This window comes from Anas acuta, chromosome 3 (assembly GCF_963932015.1).
Source record: "Anas acuta chromosome 3, bAnaAcu1.1, whole genome shotgun sequence".
Taxonomy (NCBI): Eukaryota; Metazoa; Chordata; class Aves; order Anseriformes; family Anatidae; genus Anas; species Anas acuta.
Genome location: NC_088981.1, coordinates 64,547,299 through 64,573,465, shown reverse-complemented (window position 1 = coordinate 64,573,465; position 26,167 = coordinate 64,547,299). Strand labels below are relative to the sequence as shown.

The 26,167-nt window shown below is 34.0% G+C and overlaps 1 protein-coding gene and 1 pseudogene across 24 annotated transcripts in view; one reads left to right on the top strand and one right to left on the bottom strand.

The window, feature by feature from the left end:
* The window catches only part of TRDN (triadin), a 238,733-nt gene that overhangs the window by 183,036 nt on the left and 29,530 nt on the right, over nucleotides 1–26,167 (bottom strand). For 18 of the 24 annotated variants that reach the window (XM_068677544.1, XM_068677554.1, XM_068677541.1 and 15 more), the window contains exons 2-5: nucleotides 19,116–19,325; nucleotides 12,128–12,169; nucleotides 5,134–5,271; nucleotides 3,225–3,251 (exon numbers count right to left, since the gene is read on the bottom strand). In XM_068677544.1, coding sequence (XP_068533645.1) covers nucleotides 3,225–3,251; nucleotides 5,134–5,271; nucleotides 12,128–12,169; nucleotides 19,116–19,320 — 412 coding nt within the window. In that variant the 5' untranslated portion in view covers nucleotides 19,321–19,325. The remainder of the gene's footprint in view (nucleotides 1–3,224; nucleotides 3,252–5,133; nucleotides 5,272–12,127; nucleotides 12,170–19,115; nucleotides 19,326–26,167) is intronic. The other 6 variants (XM_068677564.1, XM_068677549.1, XM_068677565.1 and 3 more) reach the window with 6 other exon arrangements.
* LOC137853027 (protein S100-A10 pseudogene) lies at nucleotides 23,704–24,799 on the top strand (annotated as a pseudogene).

The following is a 26,167-nucleotide window of genomic DNA, read 5'->3' as shown; positions in this document are numbered from 1 at the left end:
ACCATTGTTCTAGAAGGAAATGAAGCCAAAAATGTATTAAGCCTGCAAGAAATTGTTATTAGGCTTCTGAGCATCTTTTGTGAAAAAGCACTGCATTTTTAGCATGTTGAGAGTACACACTGTTAAAGACTGCAAAGTCCTTTACAGAAAAATTCACTACCTCTGGTGAAGGCTACATTATTTTCATTAGACATTATCAAATGTTCACACATTTCCAGTTATTAAAGATAAATATTAGTGATAAGACTTACACTGGCAAAAGTAATTGCAATAAAAAAGGCACTTGAGAAGCATTTTCATTCTTTCTAAAGAATTCTGAAACTGATATTAGTTCTGTTCTGTGTGCTAGACCATAATCATTGCTAGTATTCTTATTATCTTTGCTTTCAATTTACATCTCTAGGAAGGTGATCTTTGCTTTCTTTGGGCTCATAATTATTATTGCAGTTTTATTTATTTATTTATTTTTCTTTCATCACTGCAGTGATGAACCACCACCACCACTCTTGAAGTTTATTCAATATGTGATTTTATTGTAGTACCAGTAATCTTATTTTTTCAGTTACTATATTTACATTATAAAGTATTTTTATGCTAACATTTTAGCATTCATTACAACTGCCAGTCAAAACATAAAAAAATAAAAAAATGAAGGCTTGTCCATACAGCCAAAGTAGGTATGGAGATTAAAAACAAACAAACAAACAACCCTTATCTACTTATTCATGAAAGCTCTTATCAAAATAACAAATACTTAAAAGTCAGGCACAGCAACATTAGATCTCATATGCACATTTCCAGAGTGAAATTTGAGAGAAACTTCTAAGTATGTGGAAAAAATCAAACTCTGTTCCTCTTCCAGTGTGTACTACATGGTCTAACTGTTGGTCTTTGTTTAGGATGTTCAAATACCCCAAGTATAAGAAAAGACATCTAAAGAAGTATAATTCACAAAGCTATGGATGCAGCACTGAGTATATGGGGCTATGATGTAGAAATGGTTCTTTAAATGAAAGTGGAGAACACTCTAAAGCCAAAATGTTTGGTGTTGATTTTGTGGATCTAGCTGCTAACATTTTGATATCCAAAAATTGCAGGTCCTTCTTAGGGTCTGGTCCTAATAGCAGTCATACAAAACAAACAAACAAAACTATACAAGCAAAAACAAACAAACAAACAAAAGCTAACACACAGCTTCAGGCCATACATCTTGTATTTTTGTAGCCCAGAAAAAGAGGTGACAAGATCAAGTATAATCAAGCATGTTCAAGTATAATCAAGGCCAGATCCTATTTGTCAAAATGAAATGGAGACCTTCAGTCATCTGGAGATGGTAACAAGTTATTTGTGGATGTTGCTATGTGAAAGTTAATGGATATATCCAGAGAGCCTTAGATCACTTCCTTCCTCAGTTCTGGTCAAGAAACACCATATTACTGGGAGGCAAGGATGAAACTCCTTATCCTCTAAGACATGGAGAGAAACATCTTCAGCAAACATACAGGAAGTAGAAAAGCCCATACAAAATATCTTTAAAAGTGCAGGCTCATGAAGCATGTTTGAATTTGGGCCCACATATCTGTGTGACTGAGTTATCCCGTAAGGTACCAGCTCCTGAGGAATCACCAGCCTCTCCTTCATTTTCTTTACACCAAACACAGGCAATGTGCTCAGGCATTTATCTCTGAGGGAGGGCTGAGAACTCTGAATCCTGAAGAAAACATTTTAAGCTGACAGTTAGGTATTCAGCTCCTTGGAAGGGATGAATACCAGGTCCTAACAATCATCTCAGCACTTCCAACTAACTAATTTATGCAGCCTCCAATTTATTTCGATGGCTTCTCTGAATTATATTTCTGCAACCTAACATACACACAAGGTGTAAGGAGCTTGCCTTTAGTAGACATGAGGATATAACAGACTTCTAAATCAGCAGGTATTGCAATGCTGAAAATGGCATTGTCTGTAATGTTTCCATGGATTAAGTCTTGCCAAGCAGTGAAATACCTCTATAACAGTTCCAGGCCAACCAGTTACACTGGCCCATGGTGAGTAGTTACCTTCCAACCATGTATTTGAGGCTCTGACAGCAGTGCATGAGAACTTTAGACTCTGCACCTGCTGTCAAATTAGCAATGCATTTCTCTCTGGGAGAAGAGACAGGGCAATGCTGAACCCTTTTGAAAATGTTACAGATGGAGTAAACTGAAATGTTTTCCTACATTGTATATCAGTTTTCTTCAGTCCTAAAATGAAGAATCATCCATTGAAAGATGAATGGCCCTGGTCTTCAAGATTATTCAGTCCTTGGATATCCTATTGAGACTGACAGAAGGTGTCATTAAATACAAGCTTGATCCAGTTCCAATTAACTTCAGAGAAAACTGGATTGTAATCTCAGTACCAACTTGGGTGATAGATTCTTCAGTATGTGCATTTACTTTTTGATTTACCATTTGATGGATACCGGATTCAAATCAAACAGGCATGGTAACACAACTTGTTATTATCAACCTGTGCTCAATTTGTAGCAAAAAAAAAAAAAAAAAAAAAAAAGCCTTAGTTTTGAAAAGCTTTACATCCTATCACCAATATCCCAAGCCTTCTAATACATTTTGATTTAATAGAAGTTGAATTTAAGTTTTATGTTGCAGCATGACAATCTTCATCTGGAAAGATTTATATTATAAGTCCTACTTGTTTCATTCTTGTCTGTTGCAAAAATTCAATGTTAACTAAGTATTATTATTATTTTTTTTTCAGAAGATTCTGAGGTAGTCCTTATTTTAGGGTTCAGTATTGACACAACATAAAATGCTTTTACAGCGCCTTGTCATTATTTCTCGATAAATATTCTTTCTATGTGATTACTTCTAAATACTATTTCTATGCAGGCATATGTGTAACTCATACTAGCATTAATAAGAGTTCCATATACAGGGCAATGTTACAAATAATATTATTTCAGTAATTCTGTGAGCTTGTTATAAACATTTTTTTTTTTCAGCTTTTTGCATAATAATAAAATGAATTATTGCAGAAAGCAAATATTTCAGCAAGTATTATAATTTGAGTTTCTTATTTATGAAAATTTGTAAAGCACAATATACTTGGTTAGTAGACTGACGTGAATAATGACATAACCTATAGAACAGACTATTGTTTATTCATAAAATATATTGTAAAAATATTTGTTGTCCTATATAATAAAGCAAGTGACCAACCTTTTTTCAGGGAAGATTCCACTTCACCTAAACCATGAGGAAAAAAAAAATCAGATAAAAGATATAATAAAACAAAACAAAACAATATGCTATTTCTTGTTGTTGTTTTTTTTTTTTTTTTTTTTTTTTTTGTTTGTTTTTTGTTTTTGTTTTTTAATTTTATTATTTAATACATTTTATTCTTTATATGCTGAAAGGCAATCACCCTGTTCTGAGATTTTCAGGAATCCTTTTTTACCATAGAGGATTTCTAGGACAGATATATTCAATGCAAAGGAGGGACCAAGGAAACACCCAAATCTGTATTTTTTGCTTCTGAATAAAAACTTGTGATAACACATTTGCAATTTGCTTGGATTTATGCACATATCCTTGTTTTAAGAAAAAAGAAAAGAAAGATTCAATTTTAATTCCAAATTATAAAATGAATATGCAGGTTAGCAAGATTGTACTAGCAACACTTTCAGTGAAATTCAAGACAAAAGGGACAATTTCAGTGGAACTATGAGCCCTTGATTTGAATTTCAAGGATTTAGTCTGGGCAATAATGGTGAGTGTGCAGCTATTGGCTACAGCGCACAATAGGCAGGGAGTTCATGTGCACCTACTTTTTATGATACAATGCAATACGCTACTTGTAGCCATTTCACACTCCTGGTAGATATCAGTGAAATGCCACCTGGCTAGGAGGACTGAGGTTTTTAAATACTCTTTAGTGAGCACTCTGATCTTGAGATTTTGTATGCCAGGTGTTTTATGACCTTTTCTGCTTGCATTAACTCCACTTCCATCCACTCAAGTACTTGAATGCTTGCAGATTCTTCAAGAGTTACAAAATGATAAAAATTAACACTTTTGAAATTTTAGCAAGCTTTCAAGATTTCACTTTTTTTTTTTTTGTTTCTCAACCATATGAGAGAGTGGCTTTCTATTGTTTTTAAATCATATCTCAGAGTAGAATGTCCAGCTCACAAATTTACATGTAGCATAAACATATGTTCACATGTATATCTATTAGAATTCAAATATAGAAAAGCTCATGCACCATGTAAAGGTAGAAAATAGATACTATCTCAAGCTTATGAACAAACAGGTAGAAGTCAGTTTTAGTGCACATTGTTTATTAATTATATTCGGTATAACCAAAGGGAATGTAAAATAAACTACTGGGGAATGAAGATGTCAGTCCTACACTCATTGCTTGTCAGAATGAACAATATGATGTGACATGAAGATACACTACTGGTCTGCTCATACCAGCGAATTACTTTTTCTTCTATAACAGAAGGATTGTTATGTCCAAACTTGAAATTCTAGCAGTTTACTCTCATTTATGAATAAGTAATTAAAGTCAGATGAAGAATTTTACTGTAATGGCAAAACTATAATTTTTAGTAAATTTCATTGTTTGTAATTTGCCATCCAAACTCCCCTTAGTCCAGCCAAAATAGTAAATTTTGTCATATATTTCTTGTGTCAATATATTGTCCTGTCATCAGTACATTAAATAAAAAATAAAACTAAATATCTAGGTCTACCTTGTATATTTCCTGATATTCTTTAGATTCTTACTGATGAAAAGAAAATAGCAATTGCCATTCTCTGAAGCAATATCCTGATGCATTTTTTTTTTTTTTTCTTGTATAAATTTGCTCTTTTCTTTAAGATGTACTAATGGTAATATTTAATTCTGACAGCTTTTGTGTAATGGTACATTAAACATGAGATGAAAGCTAACAAGGAGACCAATTTACTGATTGTAATAGCCAGTAGATGCTTTATTAGCAACAACATTTACTTTTGTTTTTGTTTGACCTTCTTGACTGTGAGGTTAAAAATTGAGTAAGCCAACATAAAGCACATAAAACAACAGTTAGAGCAGTTACAGAAATCTCTACATTAAGAATACCTTCATCAGTGTCATCATCATCACTCCATATGATGTCAGACAATAAAGAAATAAAGCCATAAAGCCAATCAGTGGATTCTTCCAGTGTCTCATGAATGATTCTCAGTGGTTCTGTGCTGAGCTTGTTAACAGATCTTCCTGAGTGCAGAGTTTAAAAAGAAGAAAAAGTTTGAAAAACATACTAATTTGGTGATTAAATCTTCATTTTACACAGGACTAATTATATCACCTCCTCTAATACAAACAAAGATTGTGAATATTAATTTTTATTATTCAAGGGTTTGAGGACAGCTCTCCTTTCTGTGCAAGACTGGTATAAAATGTATTCTTACTGCCCTTAGCAGAGTGATTCATGACCCAGTGGACAATTTGGTCTGATACTGCTCTTCAAGTTCTGTCTCTTCTTTTGAGGCTTGGTTAGGATAAAAATAAATATAGATTTGATTTCACATAATATTTATTATTTTAGGTAATCTCTTCTTTTCAGCCCAGTTTACTTTGCTGGCCTATGTCCCCTGCCTCCAATTTTTATTTAGTATTGATGGATGTGGGTGTCCCACACCTCACATCACATCACCTCAAGACCTCTGTTTTACACTAGTCCTGGATGAGGAAATTGCTGAGGCCTGCTTCAATTGTGTGGACACATACAGAGAACATGTAAAGGATGGGAAGAAGAAAGCTATGTACATTTGGGCCAAAACAAACCCAAGTCCAAAATGAAAGGGGTTGTGAAACACAAATTATGGCACACAGGCAACTATACTTAAATACATACACACGTTTATGCTTCTTCTTTTAGAACTATTCTGGAGCTTCATTCACATATGCTTGTACACATCTGTATATTTAACTAGTTTTCTTACTGCTCCTGTGGGCAAGTAGGTTGGCAAACAAGAAAGCTGCGCAATTCCATGTGCTCCACCTTCCCAATGTCAACAATTACTTGCTGAGACCTGCAATGGAAGCAAGGTCCCTGCTCCCTACATATCCATACTTCAAAGAAAGAAACCACCAGTGAGTAATAAAAGGATTCTCTTAAAAGCATCTCCAGATGTGATTTCACCAAAATTTCTCTCTATCCTGTTTATATTGACAAAGTATTTCAGATGAAATTTCTAGTCTCTGACAGGATATTTTGTCCGCCCTTTCCATCCACCAAACTTTTATTTATTTATATTTTTTTAAAAATCTGTGGCAAATACTGTATAGGAGGAGAGGTAACTGTCAATCAGTTTATGTCACTGTCCATTGTAATTGAAATATCAGACTGAATGGTTGCCTTATGTATGTGAAGGTCGCCCACAAATTTAGAAAATCAAAGGTAGATCACAAATCTTATTTGTCATTGACCTATTCACTTCTAGTAGTTTCAATAGAAATATATACACTGAATTTAACAGGATCAAGATAGAAACTATCTCTCTGTTTATCACTATCTTCCTGTGCAAATATTTTAATAAGAAATTAAATGCAAAAACTTCAAAACTAGTTCTGGCTGCAGAGTTCTGACTCACAAGCCAAATCTTAGCAGAGATCAAAAGTAGTCTCGCATGAACTTGCAGGTTACAAGACAGGCAAAGTACAGGCTTGAAGCAACTTCTTTGATAGCAGAAGTATGAACAGTTATTTTCTAAAGAAGTGCTGTAATAAAATGTTCAATTTTAACTTAATTTTAAATATAAATATATCACTAAATATTTCCTTTTATTTGTAATTAACTAATTTGAAACATAAAAGACCAGACTGAATTTTATATTGGATCTGTTTGTTAATAAAATAGATTGAATGAATAGGTTAATATATTTTTTTTTCCTTCTGAAAATTATATTATATATATATATATATATTTGTATATATGTTACTGAACAATTGGGCACAACAAATAAGTTAATCATGCACAATGATGGAATGACAACATTGTAAGGAAATATTCGTGAAGTCTTCATTTTGTGTACTGTTGTATGCTACTGTGTTTGTAACAGATTAAAAAAATCAGAAAGTTTCTGAGTAGCATACCAAAGAGTATTGACTTTGCTTCTCAGAAGACATTTATTTATTTTCATTGGCCTCACACAGGGATTTTATTTTTTCAATTGTTTTGCCACAAATGACCTTTTCCATTGTTTACCAGGAGAACTAATGCCTATATCAGGCAATAAAAGTAAATCTACAACCCAACACCTGATGTAATTTGCATTTACTCTAATCTAGAGATGCTAAGAAGTGTATGCAAAATCACAGAATTTGCATGGCCAGTGGGGCTGGCTTAGGATAAAAATGACATTTTGATTCACAAGCAGGGATAGTTTAACTTTGGACAGCTGCCCTAGTTTCTGCTCGTTATCTACCCACCCTGTCCCCATTGATTGCTTAGGGATGGCTCAGTTGCTTTTACAGCCATTGGCTTTTACAGCTGCAGGGACTACAGCTGTAAAATAAACAAAAATGTCAGTGTATTTTAATATTTGGGGCCATAAATTAGCAGTTCACAAACTGCTTCACAGGTAGGAGAATTGTCCCTTCAGGCAGGCATGGAAATTGCTTGGAGAAGAGCAAGATCAAGAGCAGAGGAAATTACTATAACCACCCCAAGGCAAGCCATCTTTGCTGATGAACCAGAGCCCTCAACATCATATTCCAGTCTTTAATTCATAACATCTTCATAGAAAACTGTGAAAAGGGATTAGAAATTGTAAGTGTCCAAAGGCAAAATTCTCCAGGAACACCTACACTAACAGGTCCAAGTTGCAAATCCTGTTTAAAACAGAAAGTTCAAAAAAAATCGGCTTGGGGCTGTGTAGATGACACTTCAGTGGTATTTGCAAAATTAAATTTTGTATACAGATACCATGAGATCCATTTGCAATGTGATTCAAGTGACACAGACCTGGAAAGATGTCAACTTGTGCATGGATTTCCATTTAACTTTTGTTAAATATTTCCTTTAAAAACAAACAAACCAACCAAAAAAAAAAAAAAAAAAAAAAAAAAAAACAAAACAAACCTATGCTAATGGTAATAATTCATCCTGAAGTGCTTAATAATACCACACCAGATAATCCTGAAGTGGAAAGAATTACTGATCAAATCCATGCTTCTAGCTCTCCCTGCAACTTTGACAATAGCACATTGTTCTTTACCTAGACAAAACACACATTAAACAAAGGAAATAAAGCATCTTCGGGGAAACAAGCAGAGAAAAAGATGCCACTTGTCTCACAAACATGCAAAGAAAGATGCATTTTTCCATTTTCAGAGGATTTTCATTTTCTTGTAACGTAACTGATAGAATACAAATTTTCATTACGAAGTTTGAGCTTGATATTTTTATGTAATATATATATATATTATTTCTTATTTGCAGATGTCTAGTAAGCGTATAATGCAATGATTTTTTTTTTTGATTAAACGAGTTTTGTATTCAACATATTCAAATTGGATTAACTGTCTCTGTTGGGCTTTTCATTTATTGTCAGACTTTAGAATACAAATTATTTATAAATTAAACTGAAAATGCACTTCTCTTGCTAACATACATTATATAATATATAATATATATAATTATATATTTTATATATAATATAATATTACATATTATATATGTAATATATATAAAATACATAATACATATTTTGTAACTAATCTATAGCTATAGTCTGTAATTATAATCTATAATAAACATGTCATGTATTGTGTATTTTATGTCATATCTGTTGTGCCAGGAGTGCTGGCAACAGCAGGTACAGGATCCTGAATATAAACTGTAAAGAGGCCATGTGAAGACACAATAGTTCTCAGGCCTGAAGTACTTCTCAGTACTTCACAGGATGTGAAGTTCTACCTTTTGCTGAACTGGTAAGCAGGGACTCTTTGGTAACGTAGTAGAAAAATACTAAATATTGATTGTGAATAGAGGAAGGAGAGGAAGGGAAGCAAATGGCTACTCAACAGGTTACGCTAGGGGATGAAACATGTAATTAATGCTAAATGCCTTTTGTTGGCAGTATGTTGTTTCATTTAATCACAGCTTAAATTTAGATCATCTATTGAAAGCCAGGTGTTGAATCATGTTGAATCCCTGGTGACTTCTAGGCTCCCTCAAAAGCCAGTGCAGAAAGCCTTTTTCAGGGTGATATGAATTAATTTCCAAAGTTATCTATCTGTATCCATTGGCTAAAAAGGAAGACTGAAAATTTACCACGGACATGAGACCATATTTTTAGATAATAAAGTATATGACGTGGATCCTCTCAGTGTTACTTGTTTCACATTTAAATCCTTCTTGTCACTGTACACTGAGATCTGTAATTTTACATTCACAATTAATTCCAGATCAATACAAGTATTTATCTCAATAAATTACTTGCATTCCAAAAGAGCATGGGCACCACCAATAATGAGTTGCTATAACATTTTATTTCGTTATGCCTTTTATTACATGATGTAATATAAAGGATGTTTTTCAGTTCAGTAGATGTTCAGCTGTACTTGTGCTGGGATTTTTACTTCAATTAGAATGATAATATTTTATTTTATTTTTTTTTCTTTCCCAGTGGGACCTTCAGAATTTCAAATCGCCAGAACTTTTTGATGAGTTCTTAAACTTGGAAGAATTACAGCTGATAGAGTATGAATCCCAGTCAAATTAAAGGATTTAATGTATTACCTTTTATCATAGGAAAACACAAATAACATTTCCAGAATGTTGTCAACTGTTTTATATATCTGCAAGAAAAATTGGAACACTGTTTGGATTTTCTTTACTAAACATACACAGATATGGTTAAAATAACTTAAAAATCATTTTGGATGTGCTGTAAGTTCTAAGTATTTCTGAAAATTCCCCATGTATTTTGAAACTGGCTTTCATGCTTGTTCCATCAAAATTGCTATAACCTGTTTTAGTTCTGCAGCATTACTGGTACAGAAACACTATTTCTGAGTAAATATGAGTACACGAATTCCAGCCATCTTATTTCTCCCGTTCTGAATTCTTGACTCACAATTTCTACCCCAGTTTATCTGGATATAGATTTTGTACCTTTAAAGTTAAGTGATATCTCACCTCAGTTCTTTGAAATTAACCAACAACAGACTTCCAAAGTCCTTCTGTCAACATTAGGTATATTAGGTACATTTTTTGGGCAAGAAATGGTTTTCATAAAGTGATAACGTAATTTCAACTTGAGTAAAATATATTATTATTTTTTTTCAATTTAAGGAAAAATTTATTTGTTTATTATTTATTTATTTATTAAATTGAGACTAATAATAAGCCCTGTAACTGTGGCTTTTCAAAACAGAAATTGATTAATCACATTATGATTTGTTGTAACACCTCAAGCAAATCTGGTTATGTTTCATGGTCTCTGTCATTTATTCCTATGAAGTGTGCAAAAAAAAGTGGCTAATTGATTTATCTGTGCAAATCACTTCAGTCATCATTTCAGTCTTAATAATCCTGCCAGGAATGTGGTCACCCATCAATCTTTTTTGCTTGTCTAATAGTTAAATATATAGTCAGAGTTCAATCTATTTTAAAGTGTTTTTTTTTTTTTTTTTCTTTTTTTTTAATGAATTTCAGTGACTGACTTAATAATTGTTGGATTTTCATCAATTACGTATTTTGACTCCAATGAATTGAATGCAATTAAATTACAAATGGTGGTGATTATCTGGTGTAAGGATTGATCTATGAGATATAATTTAATTTATTGTTACTGACAAGGTACAGCTGATGAAGACAGAGAATTTCTGTCATTTTTGATAAAATGCAAAAGCCTAACTAATTCTTCATAATAAAACATATCCTATTGTACTACAACATTATAGAGAGAATATAGAGAATTTATTTAAAATTGAAAGTTTATACATTTTTAAGGTTTTTCACTGTTATTATTAGCGGTCTACTCTGTGGTCATCTGAAGAGTAGTATCTAACATATAAAACTAAATATACATAAAGTCTTTCATTATTAATATTCCAATTTATTCAGCATAAGTGTATATTTCATAGACTAGCTCTTTTGTCATGCTTGCAGCATGATAGACACTGGTGGGTATCACGGAATTTCACCAGTATAAAAACAATTCCAAAGAAAACTCAACCTCAATATTTCCCAGAAAATTTTATTTTATAAGTATTTAAAGTGTAAATATGAAGACTACATTCTGTAGTATATATTTTTTTTGTTTCTCTGGCTCTTTCTAACACTAGTCCTAGTGAATTACATTGATGTCAGGTCCACAGAGAAAACTTCACCTGAAACTGGATAAATGCATTTTACCCCAAATATGAGCAAATAAGTTATAAGTAGAATATACTTATATGTAATATGAATGCAAAAAAATATATAGACTATAAGTAGAATTTCCAAAATTTAGGAAGAAATTCACAATATTTCATAAAGTATCAAGACATTAAAGGTACTTTTGATATGGACATACAGGCATATGTATACAGGGACATTGTTTTAGCATAAGCTTTTTATGCAATTTATGTGACGTGGTTTGATATCAGCTGAAAATCTTCTGATTTGATGGATCAAACCCTAATGAGGTGGTGGTTCTTGAAACAGCCAGACATTTCATCTAAAATAATTTAAAGCTTTATTTTTGGCTCATTCTAAGGTTTCAATTCCCTAACAGAGAATACAGATCTTAACTTCAGATTTAGAAAGCAGTGCTGTTAAATAATTGTCCAATGGTATTTAAAAAGACATTTATCAGGATGCAATTAATATCTCTGTTTAATTCCTGGGAATATAGGGAATCTACTGACTGCATGTTTCTTCTCGCTGACAGACTTGTCTCAACCAGGAAGTGAAAGTGAGGATTTTGCTATTGTAATTAACATTGCAGATCTGGGTGTTAGCAGAGAAGCAGTGCTGCCACATCCTGGCACTCTGCTCATGCCCATGCTTTGTTAGCTCTGGCAAGCAGAGCGCACATGCACACACATATTCAGAACACTGCAGGCAGAGTGTCTTTACCAGGTGGTAAACAGGGATCATCGCAATGTTGTGAATAGGTGGCTATAGCAGATGACAACAGGATGAACCCAAGAAAGGCCAATAAAAAAAGGAAGAAACACCATTAGCAATCATGAACATTCTCAGCTGTCACCCAACTAAAGGTATCAGTTATGAAGGGTCATGGAGTTATTTTATCTCTGAGGATCTGCTGTTATGAAGCAGAAACTGGAGTTCATTAGAAAGATAAACAATAATAATGCTGTATGAATCAGAGCAATATAAAAATAGTTAAATGCACAGGTATTTTCAAAAGTTATATATTCTATTGCTGAAATGAGTATATAGTACATATAATTTATTCTAGTCGAGGATATGTATTTCTTCAACAGCAAATAACCAAAAAGTTACATTACCACAATTGTCAATGAAAGAATTACTCTATTGCTTGTTTAAAATTAGAAATTTCACCGGTAAGACTCCAGGCTAGAAATTTAGTTTGTATTTCGTTTTCCATGGAACACTTGTAAGCATGCAAGCCTTATTTCTGTTCTTAGATCCTTCCCTATTCATCAAGCATGTTTCTGAAGTTACTTATTTTCAGCTTGTGTAGGCTAGACTATTTGGGATGAATGTAGTACTTGTAGAGCTGTAGAATTCCATAGGATGTCAATCTTTCCAGTAAAAAATAATTTTATAGCTTTTATTTGTTATTATTAATAATAATAACAATAATATTTTTAACTCAGCTGTAAGATTTTCTACAAGGTCGTAAATGAGAAATAGGCTGTCATGTGGGCAGCCCTTCTGGGATTCAGTTTAAAGCCCTTTAAGTGGTTTTAGAAGACAGTTAAAAATGTTTTGTGTGTTTTAGGTGTGTACATTTTCAAAAATCCCTTATAATTCAATTAAGAATGTCATTAAGAACTTTTCAATGTATAAGATGTTTACTCATGCTCTGGACTGAGACCTGTAAATACAGTAAAAATTGTCTTTTAAAAGACAACAACTTTATTTTTTCTTTTAACACTCCACTCCTATATTCTGTGGGAGATTTGTACGGGGTTTTGCAAATATAGAAGTGTTTTTATCAGTTACCAGTTACCAGTTACCAGTTTGTCAGTTACCAGTGAACATAAGCACAACAGGATGACTACAGCAGGATAAAATTGCAGAAGAAAAATGGATGTATATGTTCCTGGTAACATTTATCTTGATAATATAATATAAAAAAATAATAGTAAGATATCAGTAATTTACTGAATTTAATGTGGCTTAAACAGGATTTGCAGCTTACAGTTTTATCATGCAGGAGACTGGGAAAATAAATCTTTGTGTGCCAATTACACAGTACAAGTTGCTTACAGTAATGTTCATTATTTTCTTCAATCTTTTTTTCTCCAAAATACAGATGCTAATATGAAAAGCAGGTTCTTAATTTTTTGTTCATTTGTTTTCCTCTACTAAAAAAAAAAAAAAAAAAAAAAAAAAAAAAGTAGGTATATCATTCTGGCTACCCAAGGCCATCCAAAAGCTTTCTGTGGGTATAAGTCAGTAACAGAAGGAGCCATAAGCTGAGACAGGGAAATGATGACTTCAGACTGTGTTAGTCAGAAGCTGATGCAGAAAAGCTCATAACAATTTGTTCAGATATTTTGATATTAAATTAAAAAAGGAAGGGAAGGGAAGGGAAGGGAAGGGAAGGGAAGGGAAGGGAAGGGAAGGGAAGGGAAGGGAAGGGAAGGGAAGGGAAGGGAAGGGAAGGGAAGGGAAGGGAAGGGAAGGGAAGGGAAGGGAAGGGAAGGGAAGGGAAGGGAAGGGAAGGGAAGGGAACGGAGAACATTAATAAGAACATATTACTAGAATCCCTGCAGCTTCCTGTGGAGCTGGGAGTTCCATGCCTCCATTCCCATCACTGGCATGCTTTACCTCCACAAAGATCTGCCTGTGCTGTGGGTCTCTAAAAAGCCTCTCTGTGGTTGAGCACAATAAATTATCCACCACAATGAGCCTGATCTTTTTTCTTTTATGAAAGTAGCCACAAGAAGAGGGCAAGCTGGCTACATTTTATATGTATTCTGTGGTTTCACTTAGATAATTTTCTGGATAGTTTGGACTTTCATAGATCTGGTGAGATTTTATTTGGTTTGATTTACTCTGGCTTTTAGGTGACTGGTAAACTCACTATCAATTTACCCTGAATATTGAACACTCTGGAGCTGAAATTAGGGTGGTGTTAATTAGCTGTAATTGGTCACAGAGATGGTAGGGAATTCTGAACACTTTATTAGCCCATTAGCAAATGTGGATTCCTGGGCAATCAATCTTTAGGACTAAAATAATCTTAAATTATTTAGTTATGTGTACCAATTAAAATATATAATCCAGTTATGTGTATAAGAAATGCATGAAATACATTCATGAATTATGAAGCCAATTAACCAAGTGCATTTTTTTTTAGTACTCCGGATGGCAGTAAAAACAAACTGTTGCAAAGCACATATCAAACCAGAATTAATCTTTTTGCTTTTCTGGAAATACTGAGAATGTATAAAAGATCTTGCAGTGTTGTATGCTACTTATTGCATACTGACACACATCGTATACAGCATGAGATTCATAGTGTCTTATCTCAGGTTTTTGTAATACAAGTCACATTCATACTGTATTAGAAATATTTCAAATACGTTTATAGTTTTAACATGATAGGAATACAAACTTTTTCTCCTCAAAGGAATGAATATAACACACCAAAGTAAAACACTGAAAAAAATATTTTCCTTCTTCTGGGTAGACAGAATAGGGACAAATCTTTCAACACTGATATAATTTTTGGCTCGTGCTTCCCTCAAATTTCACTTCCAAACTTGATTGCAAATTCTCAGATGTTCTAACATCTGAACAAACTTTCTTACCCATAGCCGCCAATGATGCACAGTTTTGCGTGTACATTCCATAATGCAAGGTCCTCCCTACAATATTTTGTATCATATCCTGTACCTCTTGAATAGTACAGAATATTATAGAATTTATAATAATTAGGTTCTCAATGTATAAAATTATGTAAAATATATCTTATGATCTTTCTGTAAGAGGAGTTTCATGTCACCTAAGTTCATCTAGAAGATGTGTTACTCTTCCTCACTTCTAAAGACTCCTTTTCAGACCGTGAATAGAGAGGGCCTCCCTAAAAGTGATTTACCACATCTTATTTAGAATTTTAGAATGAAAGCAAGCAAGTAATTTTTATTTAGTTACATGGAGGACAAAACTAATTTTGTTTAAATTGTCAAAATTCCAAAACTCAATAGTTTACTTTTAAAGGAATATGAAATCAGAGCAAAATCTCTGTATTGGCACTCTCTAATCATAGAGTCAATATGAAGCTTATGCTGATAAATGAAAAGGGCACATAACAGCTACAATACATATGCTAATACTATATGTATTTTGGAACTATTTTCTATTGAAATAATGAGAGCAAAAATGTTAATTATTCAAATAAGAAAACAATGCTTGAGTTAAAATTTAAAATACATCCTTCTTTGCTGAGGTCAATTTCGTGTGATTTTACTTAGCTCCACAAATAACAATGTGGAATCTCAGGGTATATCTGGGTAAAATCATAATTTAGTCGGTTACAGATCCTTTATCTGCCAGAGGCTAGCAGTTCTGTAGGAGAATCAGGAGGAACAATTCTATGTATATGCCTCAGCCACATGGTTTCTAGCCTGTTTTATTATGTTTACCCACTACTGTTTTCTGCTACAGTCAGATCTTATGCAGTGTAGTCATTACTAGTGACTTTACTAGAGAGATGGCATTTCTGGAACAGAAACATAACAACAGTCTCCAGTGGGAGTCAGTAGGTTAGAGCCAGCCCCAGTGTGTAAGTGTGTGACAATTTACCCAGCCCTCCCACAGCTCTCCTAGCTTAGGTCCTTGTTTCTTCCAAACCTGGCAAAGAGTTGGCTCTGCAGATGTGCACAGTATACTTTTAAGTCATCCTGCTACAAATTACTGTGAAACATATATGCTAAAATCCACAAGATTAATTATATTAATGAGTGAGTGAAATCTTGACTACAAAGCTCGACAGATTCACTCCCATTTGTGAGGATAGAAGAATCTGCTCCATCTTTGTGTGTCCACAAATCTCTGGCTAGGTGCCTTCTAAATAAATATCTTATTCAATTCTAACAGAGGTTTTTACAAAAATATGCAAAACATGCAATGACATAAATGTTGATCAGAGGCACCTCTGAAGCTCCTCTGGTGCAGTCACTCTCAGCAAGGGACTGTTGTCAACTCTGGATCCAGCCATGGCCATGACCATCTAGTCAAGTCTCTCTGAGCAACCTGTTTCAGTGTTGCACCACCCTCCCAGCAAAGACATTTTTTTCCCTGGTGTTCAACAAAAACTCCCAGGGTGTAATTTCAAGCCATTGGCCCTTGATATATCACCTGATGCTACAAGAAAATAACCTTCATAACTTTTTGTCACCTGCCATCTTTGTAACTACCTTTTGAAAATCTTCAGGCTGTTCTTAGGATACTTCTCAGTTTCTTCTTTAGACTAACCAAGTTCTCATCTCTTAGCTTTCCTCATTCATATACTATGTATAATTTCTAAAGTTGAACTTCATGGAACATCAAGTAAAGAAATAAAGTAAAGAGAGTCTTGAAAAAAAACTATACTCTTTTTTTTTTTTTTTTTTTTTTTGTAGGTTGTTCAAGGAACACTGTCAAACCTGAGAAAATCTACCACTGGGTTTTAGATTTAAGAAGTCACTTTAAAATATGCTCCAAATTCTCCTCTGTACAGTATAGCTTCACTGGAGGCAAAGACCAAACTGTCAATGAGTGAAAATCATTTTAATATCAATAATCCCAGCCAGGTGCTCCTATGTGAGATGTTCAGCTATTCCCATAGAGTTTTTTTATGAATCAGTAGGTTTCACCTGGAAAAACTGGACTGAGTAGGAAGTCAGAAACCGAATTCCAGGGGCCATGATAAGAGTTACATGTATGTAGCCACTCTTATATTGCTGTAAAAACTGAAAGCAGTCTAATAAATCTAGGTAGGAAGTATCACAATAGTTCCTTCTCTTAACATTTCACCACTAAGAGCTGATTTAAATGCTGGCTTAATTAATCACTTAGGAACAGAAATATCTTTGGGAAGAAAAAGAAATGAGCCCATGAAAATACTAAAGTATCATCTTTCAGGTATCTCCACAAAATATGAACTCTCTCTGCAGATTAAATTCTACCTTATTTTATGTCTATAGCCTGGTCTGAAAATGTCAGTTTCCATCAACACCTTTGGGACTTAAGTGCATTTAACCAATACAACATGAATCAGATTTCCATCTGCTTAGAAAGTTTCCTTCAGTTTTCAATAAGAATACAGATTCTCATTGCTTAATATTACCCTGAGTAGTATACAGAGCATGCATGAGCTGACAGACAATCTAGGAATTACTTAGTTTAGGAGTTTTGTCTGAATTATACCCTGGTTCCTGACAGCTTACTGAAAAAAAACATATTGACAATATGATTGATTGACTGATTGATTGTTAGTTAATATGGAAAGTTAATATGGAAAGTTAATATGGAAAGTTATGAACAGAATATGGTGGCTTCTTTCTCTTGGTTTACATCTACTTTGTTGCGTTATGTATGGTGCCCATATTAAAATCTGATGCCTGTTTTGGAAAGGTGGCTCAAGAGGAGGTCTCTGTTTTGCTGGGATTCAAGTGACTTCCTTCTGAAAACAAAGGCAGATGAGAAGTACAATAAGTAAATAAATAAATAAATAAATAAAAGAGGTTTTCCATATATTTTGTCCATTTTTCAATCTTCTGTGTCATCTATTAATCCAAGATTGGTAGGCTTCTTTTAAGCTTTCTGCATCAAAAGCTTTTTCAGTAAATCTTGAGGTCAATATTGATATATAGCAGGACAAAAATCTATGGATTTATCAGTAAATTCCAGGAAATTAACTTTAAAACATCAATATTTGTTTTGAATTAAAAGTCGGAGGTATGAATTTCAATTCCTAGTTAATTATAGTGACAGATGGGATAACTTTTAGTCTGTTCTTTAAGAAAGAAAAGGACCCTAATCATTTATTTCCTGTTTTGCTTACACATTTCCCAGTTGGTTCAGCACACTTACCTCACTAAAGTTTTGTTTCCAAAGTGGCTTACTGAACACTACTCCCCCTTTAAAAACACAGGTAGTTAGTTTGTTTTCTATTATATATTATTGCCAGCTATAAGGAATAAAAATCAACTAGTGATGAGATTACTTTTATTCACCATTCTTTTCTTCCCCCTTCTCAACTGGAATCACAGTCCTTGTACCACACACGTATGCCTTGCCCTCAAAAAATAATATATACACCAACACTTGAGCTTGCATATTGAGTTTGATCAGTTTAAACTGGACTGAATTATTACCTTACTGAAGATATGGATGTGACTTAGCTAATGTTAAGGATCTAGTCCTTGGTACTTTTGTTTTTTGAAGATGAATTTAGGGTTAACATGTTTATAAATGATCTTTTGCATATGGTTTGTGATTGAATGGTGTAAGCAGGTATCAGGATGCTCAAGGAAACTATGAGAGATCTTAAAATATATATCAGAAAATGTAAATTAGTAATTCATGTTATTAGTTTTGAAATAGTTTTATATAGAAATTGCAAAACAGAAATCTATCTGACCATGCATGCTCATAAACATATCATATTGTTGTTGACATATGCATTTTCCAGGATAAGGAAGGGCTGCAAAATGGAGAGATTTAAATTATAAAGATGTATGAAGTATAAACTAATATGTTCTGACATTTCTCACAATATCTCCTCTCTTGGTAAACTCAGCAGAAACACTGTGCTGACTCCAAGAAGGCAAGAGAAATGCATATTTATATAATACACACTCCTTAATAAATTTTTAAATTGTAATATACAAGATGTCAAACAGAATATATTGAGTTTTACCTGCAAAGGCTTTGTAATCCACCAAGTCAAACATTACAATAGCTACTGCTGACCAGGTAACAATCAGAGCGACAACAAGAAGCCATGCTGCTGGTGAGCTGAATGTTGTCACTAGGTCTTCTGTAACCGATTTCTTGCCCACTTTCATGGATGATGAGGGAACAGATCCGTTCTTACCATCTATTATTGTTGTGGTCATAGACATACGTCCTAGGCAAACAGTGAAATCAGAAGAAATAAAATGTAACATTTGGAGCCCAAAAATCAAGAGTATGACTGATACATTGAAATTCATCCATACTCAGAACATTTAAAATAAATGTAAATATTGCATTATTAAAGAGAGACTCATGCTTTCTGGAAGGAAATTTTCCTATAGCAGGGCCACAATTAGTAAAGCTAATTTGGGAGCAAATTCTGTGGAATAGCCATGACTAGCCTTTCTGATTATTATGAGACATTTTTTAGTCTGCCACAAATAACAACATACCTAGGAGAGTGATTGATGAAAGTATAAAATATCATTACTCTCCAAAGGATTGCCTTGTTATGGGCTGTAGGCCAGATTCTTAGGTGATGTGATTAAGTGTACTTTCATGGAATGTAATGGAGTTAATGTATTTAAGCAACCCAAGGTTTGGCTGGAATTCTGCTGTCAAGGACATGTATGGATGGCAATGAGAATGTTTATACCCAATTTCATCCAACAGAAACACAGGTGATTTGTATTGTGATTTTGTACAAGTATATTTAAGTATCATTATGCTTTGTGAAGAGGCTTATAGCTGATTTTAAATATCTTTCTGCATAACATTTTTCACTTAATTAAATAATCTCCATAGAAGCAACAGTTACAAAGCCAAAGAAGACTTAATTCCAGAAAGCATAGGTTTGGACCTAGAAAGGTGGTAGGAGGGGGAGAACTAACATTAGCTAAGTAAACTGATGATACACATTAACTGTTTAAAGGACGGTTAACAGCAGTGACTTAATATACTTCTTGAGATATTAAGAAAAGTAATTTCTGCACACAAAACATAATCATGGTTACTGAAACCTGCCAACATTTGAAATGTTTTCATATCACAGCTCCTCATAAAAGATAATGGTATGCTAAAAAATCTTGGTTGGTACTTCTTTTCCAGAACATGCAACAACAATAGTAAAAAATATTCATAACTCCACAGATAACATAAGTCAAAGAGCATGAAATCTCCACAAGATTAGGTTACAAATCTGCTTGTAACCTACTGTTAAAATATTCAAAGGTATGCTACATATATTCCTGGTCTAGTTGAGTTAATTTGTTACTAACTCTCATTAATGAGTATCAGTGATTTCAGGGACACTTGCACACGCAAAGATCTAAACTTTCAAGGAATCAGGTGACGCCTGGTTTTCTCATAACTTTGCTTCTCACCTTGACATCACATATCTCTGGTCACAATTGATACAACCTGTAAAACTGATAATTTTCTAGGATGATGAAGGTAAGGAAAGTGACAGAGCTGGACTATAGAAAGATAAATAAACTTAGCCTTTCACATAGAAATGTCAAATAGTCACTTAGAAACTACCACTAGAGCTAAGGTATAAAGCTAAAGACTTTCAGATGGTTGCCATCACAAAATGTATATAGCCTCTACTTGAGAATCATTATATTGATATTTTTGAAGAAATAAAGGACAAATTTATTCTTATATATTCTCTCTATATAAAATTTATAAATATTTTTTATATTTTTATATAAAATATATATTTTTATGTATAAAAATATGTTTTTTTTTTTTTTATGTAGTACTTTGCATTTTTTTTTTATTTCCTTTATTTCTATCTTTTAAACCTGCTTCTGCTCAAGCATCTTGACACTAATCAGCGCCTTGCTTCAAGCCTTGGAAAGCTGCTCTGCTAAACAGCAATGTTGTATAAGCAGAACAAGATTCCCTAAATCTAATCTTATTTATAGAATATTTATTCTGCTTGTAAATAATATCTACTGGGATACAATTTGTACATTTTTTTTTTTAATATAGTTTAAAATTATCACTGCTTCCATTTCTCCAAATATAAATTTTGGATCAAATATTTCACAGCAGGAGAGAAAATATGCCAAGTGACAGCTAGAAATAAAGTTCAGCTTACAAAAGTCTAATTCCAAATCAATAGCATTTTGTTATCCTACTGCATACAAAATGTAAGTAATTTGTGCATACAGCAGGTCATAAATGACACATCATGCTTTTTTTCCCTTGGGGATATCAGTCAAGGTTCATAATGTATGAGAGGGAATAGAAAGGTACTGTCTCATCTTGACAAATCTGATTAGTATCACAGCATATCTGAAATGACATACAATGACAGATATTTGCAAGTTATCATAAAAGCAATTAAAACTATCTGTGTGCATATAGACATATACATGTATATATACAGATATTTACCATTGAAAGGATCATATTCCTAGGACTGTTGCAATGTAAAAATAGTTCCTTCTTATTTAGTACCTATCTTTTCAAATTAAGGGTCCTGTATGGTTTCCCTGGTGAAGAAAAATGTTTCTTACATTTTTTCAATCCAAGCAATGCTGCAGAGACAAAGCTGAAGTACAATGGAAGGTTATCTTTTGCACATTCTTGGCTGTTAGTGTAGCCGGGTCAGATTTTCCCTTGAAAACACAGTGTACTATACAAGAAAATCAGTTATGGTCATTAAAGTGAGAGTGAAACGCTAATCATACCAAATCTGCCTGCAAATCAAGCAAAAACCATCGAGGGAAAGAGAAAGATGAGTGTATTTGCTGCCTTGGCTGTTTTGAAATCACATGATGGAGCCTATCACTTGAGAGTGGTCATTCAGCAACAGGTTAAGATTCCAGATATCTTTCCCACCCATTTAACACATATTTTCTCTCCCAAGACAGATTTAACTGTCTGCATTACAGCCAACCAGAATCCAAGTCAATTTAGTATACTTAGGTGAATGAATGTTGCAGTGGATCAGGAGATTCATGAGCACTTTGGGTTGTGATTGCTATTGATTTTCAATGATGTTAGGAACTTTAAAAAGTTATATATAAATTTCAATAAAAAATTACTCTAGGGATATATACCTCTGACTCCACATCACAATTTCTCATGTACATAAAACTACCCCATCAGGTCACAAATGTCACCTTTATCAACATATAAGATTTTATCAACAGATCACCTTTATCAACATCAATGGATTAATTTGCTAAATTCCAAACAGTTAAAATTCAGACATTCTTACTATCACTCTGGTTTCAGAGTTGTCAATTAGGATACAATCTGAAACCCCGTAAGATTTTATAGGTATAAATAAACTTTGAAAACTGGTGAAAATGTTGAGGAGAATACTGTGAAACTTTCAAAGTCTGGAGTAAGCTTGTAGTTCTGTCAGCTTAAATAAAATACCCTTTGTATCAGTGCACTGATGTCTCCTTAAGGTATAATAGGCATAGAAGTACATGGTTAAGGATGGGCACTTGATTTTACAATTCAATAGCTAGACTTCCCACTATCCCAGCAGAAAAAGAAAAAAAGAAAACAAACAAAACAACAAAAAGCACCACCAACAAAAAAACACCCCTATTCTATATAGACTCATTCAAACGTAAAATAGTTATGTTCTGTATTTAAGTTATTTCCTAGTTGTTTTATGCACTACAGCCTTTATCCTGCCAACAACAGATTAAAAAAAAAAAAGTCAAAATACTTAATGTGAAATGTTGTTTTAAGGATGGGTGTATTAGAAGCAGAGGACTAGTCAAGCTACTAGGAAAAAAGAGATTATTCCCTTTTAAATAATACTTTTGTTGATGGGACAATTCAGATGGGATGAGAGAAACCCCAGTGCAAGCTGCTCTAAATGAGAGAAATGGTAGATTTTGACTGGTCTGTTCTACTTCCCAGATTAACACTCTAATAAATAGGCTATAGAGTATTCTGGATTCAGGTCATTGATGGCTCCTGTTTGACCTATTCCACTTTACTGGGAATATTTAAATACTAATTAAAAGAGCATAGTCGAGAAAGAATGACTGTATAAATCGACACTGTATGTTAAGCACCATCTTGAGCCTTGGGCTTTAACCTGATGACCTTATCAATTCACCACTCTTGTATCTCAGTCTATGGAAAGGGAGGTGCTGCTGGGACAAGAGGACAAGGAATTAGGACTCTTCAGTGAAGGACTGTGCAATGGATATACAATAATCTTCTTCATTTTTCAGGCCCAGCATAATACCTTTACTGAGTCCACAGACCTCTGCAGCTCTCACAGTAACCAATCTTTGCAGGGAAAATGCTTTTCACCACAAAAAAAGAACCAACCAAAAAAAAAAAAAAAAGTAACAATATTATTCCCTGAAGCAGTCTGATAACTTTTGCCTAGAAATCTTTTGCCCCATCATACGTATATAGTCACTTTGCCAGCACGAAGAGCTGGAAACTCTACATTGGACTCATACCTTTTGCCTCCTTTATACATTCATTTGGGAACAAAATGCTGAGCAGAAGGAAGAGAGACCCTCAGAACCAATCATAAACATCTCAACAGAGAGCCTTCACCTCATTATTTGCACAGAAATCTACAACACTATCACCAGAGGCCAAAAGATGCAGATACTGCATGATGAGTAACAGTGCAGAACAGCTACAAGAAAGAGCAAGAGGAGACCAGCTGGGCAAAGCACTGCCCCACTGTCCTGCTCCATACTGCCACTGCCCTGTTCCATGCCGTCCCCTCCCCAAGCAGCCATAATGGAGCACACCATGGAGACCCTGATTTCACCTTCCACAATTATGCAGGAGGCAAGAAGCACCTGAGCAAGGAGGACCTGTGGGTGTTGAGAGAGAAGGAGTTCTGGTGCTGGACAAGATCATGAAGGACCTGGACTAGTGCCACAATGGCAAGGTTGGCTTCCAGAGCTTCATCTTGCTAGTGGCCAGGCTCATCATTACCTGCAATGGTGGTGCACAGGAAACAGAAAGGCAGGAAGTGAGAGCACCTGGATAAATTTCTTTACTGAAAGGGTTGTGTGGCACTGGAATAAGGTGCCAAAGGAACTGGTTGAATCATCATCCCTGGAGGTATTCAATAAATGTGTAGACGCAGAACATAGGATGGTTTAGTGTTAGACTTTAGTACTAGGTTAAAAGTTGGACTGGGTGATCTTGGTAGTCTTTTCCAGCCTGAATGATTCTGTGATTTTGCTTTCCTCCATATGCAACATTTTGTCAGCCTCCAATTATCTAATACCTTCGCTGGTAAAGCAGGTGATTACAATGGATTTAAGACCACTTATTGTGTTGTATCTGCAGTCCTGGTATCCTTCAATGGACAATTGTTTGGAGACGTGCTTATATCCACTAATATGTATCATGTTCCCTATTGGATGAACATGATAATATGAGGGCAAGACTCTTCTTACCACTGATAGGTCAATGGAAACAGAGAAAGATCTTAAACAGGCACATTTAGTTTGTCTTTGAAAGCTCCTCTCTAATCATTATTGGCAACAGGCTTTGTGAGTAGGGCAGACAGCTACAGTTTGACCCAGAGATAGGTGGCAGACACCTAGTGTAGGTCTTCTGAATGTGAAGGAGCTTTTGCAAGCCAATGAGCAGAAATGTGACAAATGTAGGAAAAAATATATATAGAAAGAGCTGCAGCATAAATCTCTTGAGAATCTGACTTTCAGTTATACCTTTTTTTTTCTGTTCCTTATTATGTCCTAATGTGTGAATGAAAGAATACAGCTGGAATAACTGTAAGGAAGCAACATACAGAAGTATCACAACAAAACCTCTGGAAAACTATTCAAACATAAAAGTTAGTGTCTTTCCAGCCACTACAAGGCTTAGAAAGCTGTAACTGGACTGCCTGTGAGGGAGCATTTGCAGATTTATTGGTGACCGATAATTATAAAAATAATATTCTTTGATGAAATGTGGAAAATAGGGTTGGAGATTATGCAGTAACCAATTCTACATGATGAAAGAAATAGATTATGGATCTATTATTTAGATTATGGAGTAGAAAGAGGATGGAGCATGAAAATTAACTGCACAACTGAATTCAGAAAAAAATACTTATAATTACATATGACGCTGTGTACTCTTTTAATTTCCTTTTCTGTTGTTATATCTGTTGGTTTTATTTTTGATCAATAGAGAGCATCTGATAATCTAAAGTAAATTCAGTTAATCTTTTCCATTCATTCTCCAAGAAATTATGAACACAAATATTTTGATCACACCAATTTCAATAAGAAGTTTGTAGAATAAAAGACACATCCTATCAAGTAATTTCATTATCTAGTTCAAAGAAAATGTGTGCTTTGTACAGTATAAGTAAATAATGCAACTATTAATAACATTGATTATAAATAATCTCAGGTGAAAATTAGAGGTTATTAATTTATATTCTAAGTTGTGATATATATATTGGTATTGTATTAATGACTCTTTCTTAGGATACAGTACACTACCACATCCTATATGGAAAAAGCAAAAACAAAAGCAAAAACAAAGATTCTCTGAATAAACTAATTGTTTAACTAGTAATAGACAAAACCTCTGTAACTGTATGAACAGAAGATACCTTTCCAATGGCAAATGGCCACATTATGACAGAGACTGGGCAAAGGCATGGTAAAAAAAAAAAAAAAAAAAAAAAAAAATAAACAAACAACAACAAACAAACAACCGAAGAAACAAACCAAAGCAAAACAAAACAAATCAAAAACAAACACACTCTTTTATAAAGACCATTGCTGTAAGCAAGGAGGGCAGCCTGGGCATCACCTCTGCAAGAGCCCTCCACACCAGGGGGAGAAATCAAAGTAGTAGTTTTTGACTGGGAAAAAAGAGTATGGAATGGGACAGTAGGGAAATCTTCTACAGTCAGAAAATGCAACTTCCTACAAGTGTAGCAGGAAAAAAAAATCTTCAGAAAACTGTGGTAAGGAATAATATGTAACTGAGAAAAGGGCTTTTTGCCCCATACATTGACTCTGAAGGGAAGATCCA